This window comes from Salmo salar, chromosome ssa01, assembly GCF_905237065.1.
Source record: "Salmo salar chromosome ssa01, Ssal_v3.1, whole genome shotgun sequence".
NCBI lineage: Eukaryota > Metazoa > Chordata > Actinopteri > Salmoniformes > Salmonidae > Salmo > Salmo salar.
In genome coordinates, this window is record NC_059442.1 from 99,688,493 (window position 1) to 99,700,728 (window position 12,236).

A 12,236-nucleotide genomic window follows, 5' to 3' on the forward strand; every position below is an offset into this window, starting at 1 on the left:
ACATACTGTATATTCACTGAGTGGAAAAAACCCCATTAAGAACACCATCCTAATCATATGGAGTTACACCCCCTTTTGCCCTCAGAACAGCCTCAATTCGGCGGGGCATGGACTCTACAAGGTGTCGAAAGCATTCCACATGCTGGTCCATGATGACTCCAATTCTTCCCAGTTGTGTCAAGTTGGCTGGATGTCCTTTGGGTGGATCATTCTTGATACACATGGGAAACTGTTGAGCATGAAAAACCCAGCAGCATTGCAGTTCTTGACACAAACCGGTGAGCCTGGCTCCTACTACCATACCCCGTTCAAAGGCACTTAAGTCTTTTGTCTTGCCCATTCACCCTCTAAATGGGCACACATACACAATCCATGTCTCAATTGTCTCAAGGTGTACATTTTTTTTTGAACTGGTCTCCTCCCCTTCATCTACACTGATTGAAGTGGATTTAACAAGAGACATCAATAAGGGATCATAGCTTTCAACTGGACTCACCTGGTCAGTCTGTCATGGAAAGAGCAGGTGATCCTAATGTTATATACATTCAGTTTACAACATTTACAATATTCACATTTCAACAAAGTGAATAATGAGCAGAGGAAGACAGAATATCTGTGTAAATAAAATTGTATTAGCTCGTCTCAAAATGTATTAACATAGCCAACAGTCTCATTGTGCCCTATAGTACAGAGTCACTTTGTGTATTTACACTTTACATTATGTTGAGTTGTTCTTTTATTGTCTCCACAAAATATAAAGTAGAAAAGCTGTGGGAAACCAACAAGCCAGGGTGTCTTTAAGTGGTACAGTTCAGGGACAGGAAGAGACAGTTCAGGGACAGGAAGGTAGAACTAAGGGACGGGAAGGTAGAGCTAAGGGACAGGAAGGTACAGTCAAAGGGTCATCTCATCCATATAACTAGAAAGTAGATTCATATTTAGAATCCCTAGAAATAGTCTAGGTATTCTATTTCTACGATTCCATCACAGTCATAAGGAAGAAGTGATACACAGTAGAAATACAACCAAAACTCTACTGATAAACAACTAAAACCATTGATCAACTGAAAAACAACATTCAACCAAAAAAACACAACCAAAGAATCAACTCAAAAACAATCACAATCAACCCAATGATCAACAAAAACGTATTGCACAAGCCATCCGTAAAATAGATATATAATTAACCCTGGACAAAAAAAGAAAACAATTGTATAATTCATTATTTAAAATCCGTAATTTCATTGTGTGAAATTAGATTGGAAGAAATAGCAACTATGATGATCCTTACATGGTCTATTTTCTACTTCCCTCGTACCATATGCATACACACAGAGGCCTTTCTCACACACACACACACACACACACACACAAGCTAAAGAAAGGAAAGAAAAGTAGAAGGGCTAGATCTAGTCCACAGTGGTGCAGCAGTCTGCAGTCCTTCAGCAGCCGTTAAGTCCATCTCCATCCTTAAAGTACCAGCATCATCTTGATACCTGACCCTCATCGTAGCCAGGGCTGAAACAATAGGGAGAAGAACGATACAGGATTACATTAACTGCACAAACAGTAATATAAACTCAGCAAAAAAGAAACGTCCCTCTTTAAGGACCCTGTCTTTCAAAGATAATTCGTAAAAATCCAAATAACTTCACAGATCTTCATTGTAAAGGGTTTAAACACCGTTTCCCATGCTTGTTCACTGAACCATAAACAATTAATGAACATGCACCTGTGGAACGGTCGTTAAGACACTAACCGCTTACAGATGGTAGGCAATTAAAGGTCACGTCATGAAAACTTAGGACACTAAAGAGGCCTTTCTACTGACTCTGAAAAACACCAAAAGAAAAATGCCCAGGGTTCCTGCTCATCTGCGTGAACGTGCCTTAGGCATGCTGCAAGGAGGCATGAGGACTGCAGATGTGGCCAGGGCAATAAATTGCAATGTCCGTACTGTAAGACGCCTAAAACAGCGCTACAGAGAGACAGGACGGACAACTGATCGTCCTCACAGTGGCAGACCACGTGTAACAACACCTGCACAGGATCGGTATATCCGAACATCACACATGCAGGACAGGTACAGGATGGCAACAACTGCCTGAGTTACACCAGGAACGCACAATCCCTACATCATTGCTCAGACTGTCCGCAATAGGCTGAGAGAGGCTGGACTGAGGGCTTGTAGGCCTGTTGTAAGGCAGGTCCTCACCAGACATCACCGGCAACAATGTCACCTATGGGCACAAATCCATCGTCGCTGGACCAGACAGGACTGGCAAAAAGTGTTCTTCTCTGACGAGTCGCGGTTTTGTCTCACCAGGGGTGATGGTCGGATTCGCGTTTATCGTCGAAGGAATGAGCGTTAGAGGCCTGTACTCTGGAGCGGGATCGATTTAGAGGTGAGGGGTCCGTCATGGTCTAGGGTGATGTGTCCCAGCATCATCGGACTGAGCCTGTTGTTATTGCAGGCAATCTCAATGCTGTGCGTTACAGGGAAGACATCCTCCTCCCTCATGTGGTACCCTTCCTGCAGGCTCATCCTGACATGACCCTCCAGCATGACAATGCCACCAGCCATACTGCTCGTTCTGTGTGTGATTTCCTGCAAGACAGGAATGTCAGTGTTCTGCCATGGCCAGCGAAGAGCTTGGATCTCAATCCCAGTGAGCATGTCTGCGACTTGTTGGATCGGAGGGTGAGGGCTAGGGCCATTCCCCCCAGAAATGTCCAGGAACTTGCAGGTGCCTTGGTGGAAGAGTGGGGGTAACATCTCACAGCAAAAACTGGCAAATCTGGTGCAGTCCATGAGGAGGAGATGCACTGCAGTACTTAATGCAGCTGGTAGCCACACCTGTTACTTTTGATTTTGACCCCCCCCCCCTTTGTTCAGGGACACATTATTCAATTTGTTAGTCATATGTCTGTGGAACTTGTTCAGTTTGTCTCAGATTTGAATCTTGTTATGTTCATAAAAATATTTACACGTTAAGTTTGCTGAAAATAAACTCAGTTGACAGTGAGAGGACGTTTCTTTTTTTGCTGAGTTTACTACTTTGACTTGTAAATTGCTTAAAGAACAGAAGCACAAATATCAACCCCCATCTGACCTAAAACACTGTTTTGACTCAACTAAAGCCAGATCTAATATACTGTATGCTTGTACACGGTGCTTACCAATATGCCTCAATACTGTAAAAGACAAGAGGCAAGACATGTCTTCCCCCTCCACGTTCCCATTGCTGTAACTGATACTGTAGTCAGGACAAAGTGGTCTACATGGTTATTGTTTAAGATGCTGATGATCTGGAAGAGATTATCAATATACAGTGCATTTGGAAAGTATTCAGACCCCTTCCCTTTTCCACATTACAGCGTTATTCTAAAAGTGATGAAATACATTTTTTCCTCATCAATCTAGAAACAATACCCCATAATGACAAAAGCGAAAACAAGTTTAGATTTTGTTTTGCAAATGTAATAAAAACAAAAAAACATACCTTATGTAAGAATTCAGACCCTTTTCTATGAGACTCGAAATTGAGCTTAGGTGCATCCTGTTTCCATTGATTATCCTTGAGATGTTTCTACAACTGGATTGGAATCCACCTGTGGTAAATTCAACTGATTGGACATGATTTGGAAAGACACACACCTGTCCATAAGGCCCCACAGTTGACAGTACATGTCGGAGCAAAAACCAAGCCATAAGGCCGAAGGAATTGTCCGTAGAGCTCAGCGACAGGACTGTGTCGAGTCACAGATCTGGGGAAAGGTAGCAAAACATTTCTGCAGCATTGAAGGTCCCCAAGAACACAGCAGCATTCATCATTCTTAAATGGAAGAAGTTTGTAACCAGCAAGACTCTTCCTAGAGCTGGATGCCCGGCCAAATTGAGCAATCGAGGGAGAAGGGCCTTGGTCAGGCATGTGACCAAGAACCCAATGGGCACTCTGACAGAGCTCCAAAGTTCCTCTGTGGAGATGGGAGAACATTCCAGAAGGACAACCATCTCTGCAGCACTCCACCAATCAGGACATTGTGGTAGTGGCCAGACAGAAGCCACTCCTTAGTAAAAGGCACATGACAGCCTGCTTGGAGTTTGCCAAAATGCACCTAAAGACTCTCAGACCATAAGAAACAAGATTCTCTGGTCTGATGAAAGCAAGATTGAACTCTTTGGCCTGAATGCCAAGCGTCACGTCAGGAGGAAACCTGGCACCATCCCTACAGTGAAGCATGGTGATGGCAGCATCATGCTGTGGGGATGATTTTCAGTGGCAGGGACTGGGAGCCTAGTCAGGATCGAGGGAAAGATTAACGGAGCAAAGTACAGAGAGATCCTTCATGAAAACCTGCTCCAGAGTGCTCAGGACTTCAGACTGGAGCGAAGGTTCACCTTCTAACAGGACAACGACCTTGAGCACACAGCCAAGACAATGCATGAGTGGTTTTGGGACAAGTCTCTGAATGTCCTTGAGTGGCCCAGCTAGGCCCAGACTTGAACCCAATCGAACATTTCTGGAGAGACCTGAAAATAGCTGTGCAGCAACACTCCCCATCCAACCTGACAGAGCTTGAGAAGAATGGGAGAAAATCCTCACATTCAGGTATGCTAAGCTTGTAGCGTCATACCGAAGAAGACTCGACGCTGTAATCGCTGCCAAAGGTGCTTCAATAAAGTACTGAGTACAGGGTCTGAAAACATATGTAAATTTGATATTTCAGTTTATTTTTATAAAATGTAAAAAAAAAAAAAATTCTACAAACCTGTTTTTGCTTTGTCATTATGGGGTATTGTGTGTAAATTGATGAGTAATGAAAACAATTTAAATACATTTTATAATAAGGCTGTAACAGAACAAAATGTGGAAAAAGTCAAGGGGTCTGAATACTTTCCGAATGCACTATAGGCCAAGGTAATGTCTGTAAGCAATTGCTGACAAAGCATGGACTGTGTGTGAGAGTGTCTGTGTGTGGTTGCATATGGCTCATCGTTAGTAGCTTTACAACAAGGAAGAACAGATGCTTACAAATGCTTTTGTATCCTCTTCCTCCAGAACCTGCTGAGCTTGGTCTGGTGGGAACTTGAGCATGGAGGTTATGACTTTAGCCATCGTCTGTGGGAGGGAAGAGAAAACACAGAAATTACTTAGCCATCTGACAAAGAAAAGTAGGATACATTCAAATAGGCTGTTTTTTTTAACCTTTTTTTTTCAAGTGAAAAATCCTTAAACTTTAAAGTGGGGCTGTGGAGGTTAATGATACATGTTGGGAAACTGATAACAGTTTCATAACTGAATTTTTGGAGGCAGTGCTCTCAATGGCATGGTTTTACGTTCCCCAGGTTGTGTTGTTGTGGGTTTGTATGCGTATTTCAAGAAGTGGCTTCCTGGACTCCTAAAGCACCTGATTGGTCGGCCCCATCACTGATTGGAGCTATGACCCCCTCCCTCTCGTCAGGGGATACAGCCGTCTCTTCAATTACAAACTCCTTCTCCAGCTTGATATAAGCCAGTGTTTGTTAGTCAGAAGAGAGCTTCTTTTTAAGTCTTTTGTTGGTCAGTGAAGTTTTTGTTGATATTATTTTGTAGCCGCTCCTTCAGAGGTATGTGTATGACAATATGACTTTAATTTGTAACTTAAAGTATTGGTAAATTATTCTGTTTCATTAGATCTCAGGGGGGAAGGGGAACACACCTTGGGAGTGTTTAGGCAAGAGGCCTCCGGGCATACAGTGAGGGGGAAAAGTATTTGATCGCCTGCTGATTTTGTACGTTTGCCCACTGACAAAGAAATGATCAGTCTATAATTTTAATGGTAGGTTTATTTGAACAGTGAGAGACAAAATAACAACAAAAAAATCCAGAAAAACGCATGTCAAAAATGCTATAAATTGATTTGCATTTTAATGAGGGAAATATGTATTAAAAATATGTAAAAAAAAAAAAATGATATATATATAATTAATATTAATATTAATATTAATTAATAATAATAATAATAATAATAAATAAAAATTGTATATATATATATATATATATATATATATATATATATATATATATATATATATATATCCTGAGCTTTCTTATCTCTCAGTGATATAGGACAAACACTTCAAAACCTTGTTTCTTATCAGTTCTTTTTTGGCTGTCTTTTTTTCCATTTATGAATGTGTTGTTTAATGTGTTTCTCTGAGCTGTAGTATTAAATACCAAAATCTATATTTTAACAAATCATTAATATAAATGTTTTTGAAACCGTAAGGGGTTCTATAATTCAAACTCAAATTGCTAAATGATCCATAGTATAATAATCTTAAAACAATTCCTTATGTCAGCTTAGGACCCACCCCACCCCAGCCTAATGGCTTAGACTTTTAAGAATGAATGCTAAAGGTGCATATTGATTAAATGACCTTAGTTTCCCGCCCCATCATGTACTCAAACAGGACCTTCCTCAGGTACTCAAACTCTGTGAGTTCTGAGAAGGACTCAGCACTGTAATGGCCAGGATCTGGAACACACAAAACAAAGGTCAGGTTAATGTAGGATAACATAACAGATAGATACTGACATTTGACAATGTGACTAATTCACATCTATGATGGAGAAGTATTGGATGCTCATTTCTCAACTTCAGAGCTCATTAATAACCTTTTCTATTCATATACTGTCCATACTGGGGAAATGGGAAACCTAGTCAATTGCACATCTGAATGAATTCAACCAATACACACACCATTATATAGACAAACACACACACCATTATATAGACAAACACACACACCATTATATAGACAAACACACACACACCATTATATAGACAAACACACACACCATTATATAGACAAACACACACACCATTATATAGACAAACACACACACACACACCATTATATAGACACACACACCATTATATAGACACACACACACACACACACCATTATATAGACACACACCATTATATAGATACACATGCCATTTTTTATTTATATACACACACACACACCATTCCAATACACACGTCATTATACACACACACACACACCATTATAAATATATACACACACACACACAATATTATATGTGTGTATATATAAATAAGTAAAAATGGCATGTGTATCTATATAATGGTGTGTCTATGTAATGATGTGTGTGTCTATATAATGGTGTGTCTCTCATGGTGTGTCTGTGTTGAAGTTGAAGTCGGAGGTTTACATACACCTTAGCCAATTACATTTAAACTCAGTTTTTCACAATTCCTGACATTTAATCCTAGTAAAAATTCCCTGTCTTAGGTCAGTTAGGATCACCACTTTATTTTTTAGAATGTTAAATGTCAGAATAATAGTAGAGAGAATTATTTATTTCAGCTTTTATTTCTTTCATCACATTCCCAGTGGGTCAGAAGTTTACATACACTCAATTACTATTTGGTAGCACTGCATTTAAATTGTTCAACTTGGGTCAAACGTAGCCTTCCACAAGCTTCCCACAATAAGTTGGGTGAATTTTGGTCCATTCCTCCTGACAGAGCTGGTGTAACTGAGTCAGGTTTGTAGACCTCCTTGCTCGCATACGCTTTTTCAGTTCTGCCCACAAATTTTCTATAGGATTGAGGTCGGGGCTTTGCGATGGCCACTCCAATACCTTGACTTTGTTGTCCTTAAGCCATTTTGTCACAACTTTGGAAGTATGCTTGGGATCACTGTCCATTTGAAAGACCCATTTGCAACCAAGCTTTAACTTCCTGACTGATGTCTTGAGATGTTGCTTCCATATATCCACATAATTGTCCTTCCTCATGAGGCAATCTATTTTGTGAAGTTCACCAGTCCCTCCTGCAGCAAAGCACCCCCACAACATGATGCTGCCACCCCCGTGCTTCACGGTTGGGATGGTGTTCTTCGGCTTGCAAGCCTCCCCCCTTTTCCTCCAAACATAACGATGGTCAATATGGCCAAACAGTTCTATTTTTGTTTCATCAGACCAGAGGACATTTTTCCAAAAAGTACAATCTTTGTCCCCATGTGCAGTTGCAAACTGTAGTCTGGATTTTTTTTTATGGCGGTTTTGTAGCGGTGGCTTCTTCCTTGCTGAGCGGCCTTTCAGGTTATGTCGATATAGGACTTGTTTTACTGTGGATATAGATACTTTTGTACCTGTTTCCTACAGCATCTTAAAAAGGTCCTTTGCTGTTGTTCTGGGATTGATTTAAACTTTTCGCACCAAATTACATTAATCTCTAGGAGACAGAACGCATCTCCTTCCTGAGTGGTATGACGGCTGCGTGGTCCCATGGTGTTTATACTTGCGTACTATTGTTTGTACAGATGAACGTGGTACCTTCAGGCGTTTGGAAATTGCTCCCAAGGATGAACCAGAGTTGTGGAGGTCTACAATTTTTTTCTGAGGTCTTGCTGATTTATTTTGATTTTCCCATGATGTCAAGCAAAGATGCACTGAGTTTGAAGGTAGGTCTTGAAATACATCCACAGGTACACCTCCAATTGACTCAAATTATGTCAATTAGCCTATCAGAAGCTTCTAAAGTCATGACATAATTTTTTCTGGAATTTTCCAAGCTGTTTTATGGCACAGTCAACTTAGTGTATGTAAACTTCTGACCCACTGGAATTGTGATACAGTGAATTATAAGTTAAGTAATCTGTCTGTAAATAATTGTTGGAAAAATTACTCGTGTCATGCACAAAGTAGATGTCCTAAACGACTTGCATAACTATAGATTGTTAACAATACATTTGTGGAGTGGTTGAAAAACAAGTTAATGACTTCAACCTAAGTGTATGTCAACTGTAGATACACGCACACACACAACAATTTACATTGCGATGTACAGGTAACTGTCAAAATAAAGGAAACACCAACATCAAGTGTCTTAATAGGGCCACTACGAGCCAGAACAGCTTCAATGCACCGTGGCAAAGATTCTACAAGTGTCTGGAACTCTATTGGAGGGATGCGACACCATTCTTCCAAGAGAAATTCCATAATGTGGTTGATGGTGGTGGTGAACGCTGTCCTCGCCGCCGCTCCAGAATCTCATAAGTGTTCAATTGGGTTGAGATCTGGTGACAGATGGCCATGGTATATGGTTTACATCATTTTCTTGCTCATCAAACCACTCAGTGACCACTCGTGCCCTGTGGATGGGGGCATTGACCTGACCAGCATTTTTATACATGAACCTAAGCATGATGGGATGTTAATTGCATAATTAACACAGGAACCAAACCTGTGTGTAAGCAACTGCTTTCAATATAAACTCAGCAAAAAAGAAAACGGCCCTCTTTCAGGACCCTGACTTTCAAAGATAATTAAAAAAAATCTGAATAACTTCACAGTATCTTCATTGTAAAGGGTTTAAAACACAGTTTCCCATGCTTGTTCAATGAACCATAAACAATTCATGAACAGGCACTTGTGGAATGGTTGTTAAGACACTAACAGCTTACAGACAGTGGGCAGTTAAAGGTCACAGTTATGAAAACTTAGGACACTTAAGAGGCCTTTCTACTGACTCTGAAAAACACCAAAAGAAAGATGCCCATGGTCCCTGCTTATCTGCGTGAATGTGCCTTAGGCATGCTGCAAAGAGGCATGAGGACTGCAGATGTGGCCAGGGCAATAAATTGCAATGTCTGTACTGTGAGACGCCTAAGACAGCGCTACGGAGACAGGACGGACAGCTGATCGTCCTCGCAGTGGCAGACCACCTGTAACGACACCTGCACAGGATCCGAACATCACACCTGCGGGACAGGTACAAGATGGCAACAAGAACTGCCCGAGTTACACCAGGAACGCACAATCCCTCCATCAGTGCTCAGACTGTCCGCAATATGCTGAGAGAGGCTGGACTGAGGGCTTGTAGGCCTGTTGTAAGGCAGGTCTTCACCAGATGTCACCGACAACAACGTCGCTGGACCAGACAGGACTGGCAAAAAGTGCTCTTCACTGATGAGTCACGGTTTTGTCTCACCAAGGGTGATGGTCGGATTCGCGTTTATCATCGAAGGAATGAGCGTTACACTGAGGCCTGTACTCTGGAACGGAATCGATTTGGAGGTGGAGGGTCCGTCATGGTCTGGGGCGGTGTGTCACAGCATCATCGGACTGAGCTTGTTGTCATTGCAGGCAATCTCAATGCTGTGCATTACAGGGAAGACATCCTCCTCCCTCATGTGGTAACCTTCCTGCAGGCTCATCCTGACATGACCCTCCAGCATGACAATGCCACCATCCATAATGCTCGTTCTGTGCGTGATTTCCTGCAAGACAGGAATGTCAGTGTTCTGCCATGGCCAGCGAAGAGCCTGGATCTCAATCCCATTGTGCATGTTTGGGACCTGTTGGAACGGAGGGTGAGGGCTAGAGCCATTCGCAGGTGCCTTGGTGGAAGAGTGGGGTAACATCTCACAGCAAGAACTGGCAAATCTGGTGCAGTCCATTAGGAGGAAATGCACTGCAGTACTTAATGCAGCTGGTGCCCCCCCCCTTGTTCAGAGACACATTATTCCATTTCTGTTAGTCACACGTCTGTGGAACTTGTTCAGTTTATGTCGGTTGTTGAATCTTGTTACGTTCATACAAATATTTACACATGTTAAGTTTGCTGAAAATAAACGCAGTTGACAGTGAGAGGACGTTTCTTTTTTTGCTTACTTTACTTTGTATCCCTCATTCACTCAAGTGTTTCCTTTATGTTGGCAGTTACGTGTAGTTCTCAGTTCTAAACATGTATTCCATTCATCGGCTCTATGTAAACGCCACTTCTAAATTTGGCACGGAATCATCTAATGTTCCACCCTGATTCTGTCGGCAATACTGTTTAGCTGACATGACATTATGTTTCAATTAGCAACAGTTCTGAACATTGAAACCCTGACAGCAGTGAACAGGGGTAGATTCAAACCAAGTACAAAAACGACCAAAACTAGAAAGAATGGCACATGGCCCTACATTAGCACTTGTACACTGCAAGAAAATTCCAAAACAGGCCCATTCAGATGTATTGCTCCATCATCCCTGTACCTAGGGAGACATAACTCTGTCTCAAGTACCACGGTGTGAAATCCCAACCGGTCACACTTCAAAATAGCAATCATGTTAATACTTCCCCATCCTCTTCAAGGGAAACACTGTCAGGTGTGACGTGGGTGAAGGATTAACTCCACGTAGTCTATACCTTATTGCTTTTCTATTTCATTTAGGTCTGCTATTTTCTGACTTGTGAGTTTAATTCTTAGTTGTTTGTTTCTTGTTATGATTCTATGCGACTTGTTCTTATTTTGTATGTAACTTGTAGCTGTGGAAAGAAGTTCCTCTAGAAGGACAAGAAATGTAATCATCAAAACAAATCAAAGTCCATCCCATGGAGATGTTCAGGCCAGTGAAGGGGGTTGCAACTGAAAAACACCCTCCCATTTCTCTGGAATAGACATTTACATTTAAGTCATTTAACAGATGCTCTTATCCAGAGCGACTTGCATTAGTGCATTCATCAGATAGACGATGACACTGTAGGCCCCTGGCTGTGCCAGCAGAGAAAAGCAGCTTGATGTTGAAAGGAAAAGGGTTTGGGTTAGGAAAGCTGGGAAAATGAAGGGGTGATAAAGAGAAAGGGAAGAGGTGACGGTAGAGGCCAAACTAGTCTTTGATCATCAGGCGTGGAGAAATGGCCTGGCTAATAAATCCTTTCGGCTTTATGTCCTCCTGACCTCCAGGCCCCGGACCCCAGGAAGAGTAGCTTAGATGAACCCACAGTAGAGTAACACTCACACTGGGGCGTGAGGACCCACACTACACAACACAGCAGAAAGCACCTCTACCTGGAACCACTACTCATTGGCCTCTTGACCAGGAGCCAATACAGTGGTTTAAACACCATCTGTGCTGGCTTGGAAATGTTTTCACATTGTCCTTTGTAGCACAGTTCCAACCACTATGGTGGAGTACAGCTCAGCTCAGCAGTGTTATTAGAGGTCCACAGTGGTCAAGACAGCAGAAGCCACATTGAGATGTTAATATATACTGAGGCTGTCAACAGTGGTGTGAGTCAGATCACTGGGCCAGCAGGCTTCTCTTCAGCTAGAGTAGACAAGCTATGGAGTACAGCTGGGTGATATGGACCAAAGTCCATGTCACAATCAATTGACAGAATTATCACCATAACCATCAATTGAACGATACGTTGATAACAATGTG

General features: G+C 41.8%; 1 protein-coding gene across 3 annotated transcripts in view; it reads right to left on the reverse strand.

Moving 5' to 3' along the window:
• Positions 1-610: 610 nt before the first annotated feature.
• LOC106610982 (golgin subfamily A member 4) overlaps positions 611-12,236 on the reverse strand; it is a 52,964-nt gene continuing 41,338 nt past the window's right edge. For all 3 annotated transcript variants that reach the window (XM_045724820.1, XM_045724817.1, XM_045724821.1), the window contains exons 19-21: positions 6,425-6,522; positions 5,037-5,123; positions 611-1,518 (exon numbers count right to left, since the gene is read on the reverse strand). In XM_045724820.1, coding sequence (XP_045580776.1) covers positions 1,504-1,518; positions 5,037-5,123; positions 6,425-6,522 — 200 coding nt within the window. In that variant the 3' untranslated portion in view covers positions 611-1,503. The remainder of the gene's footprint in view (positions 1,519-5,036; positions 5,124-6,424; positions 6,523-12,236) is intronic.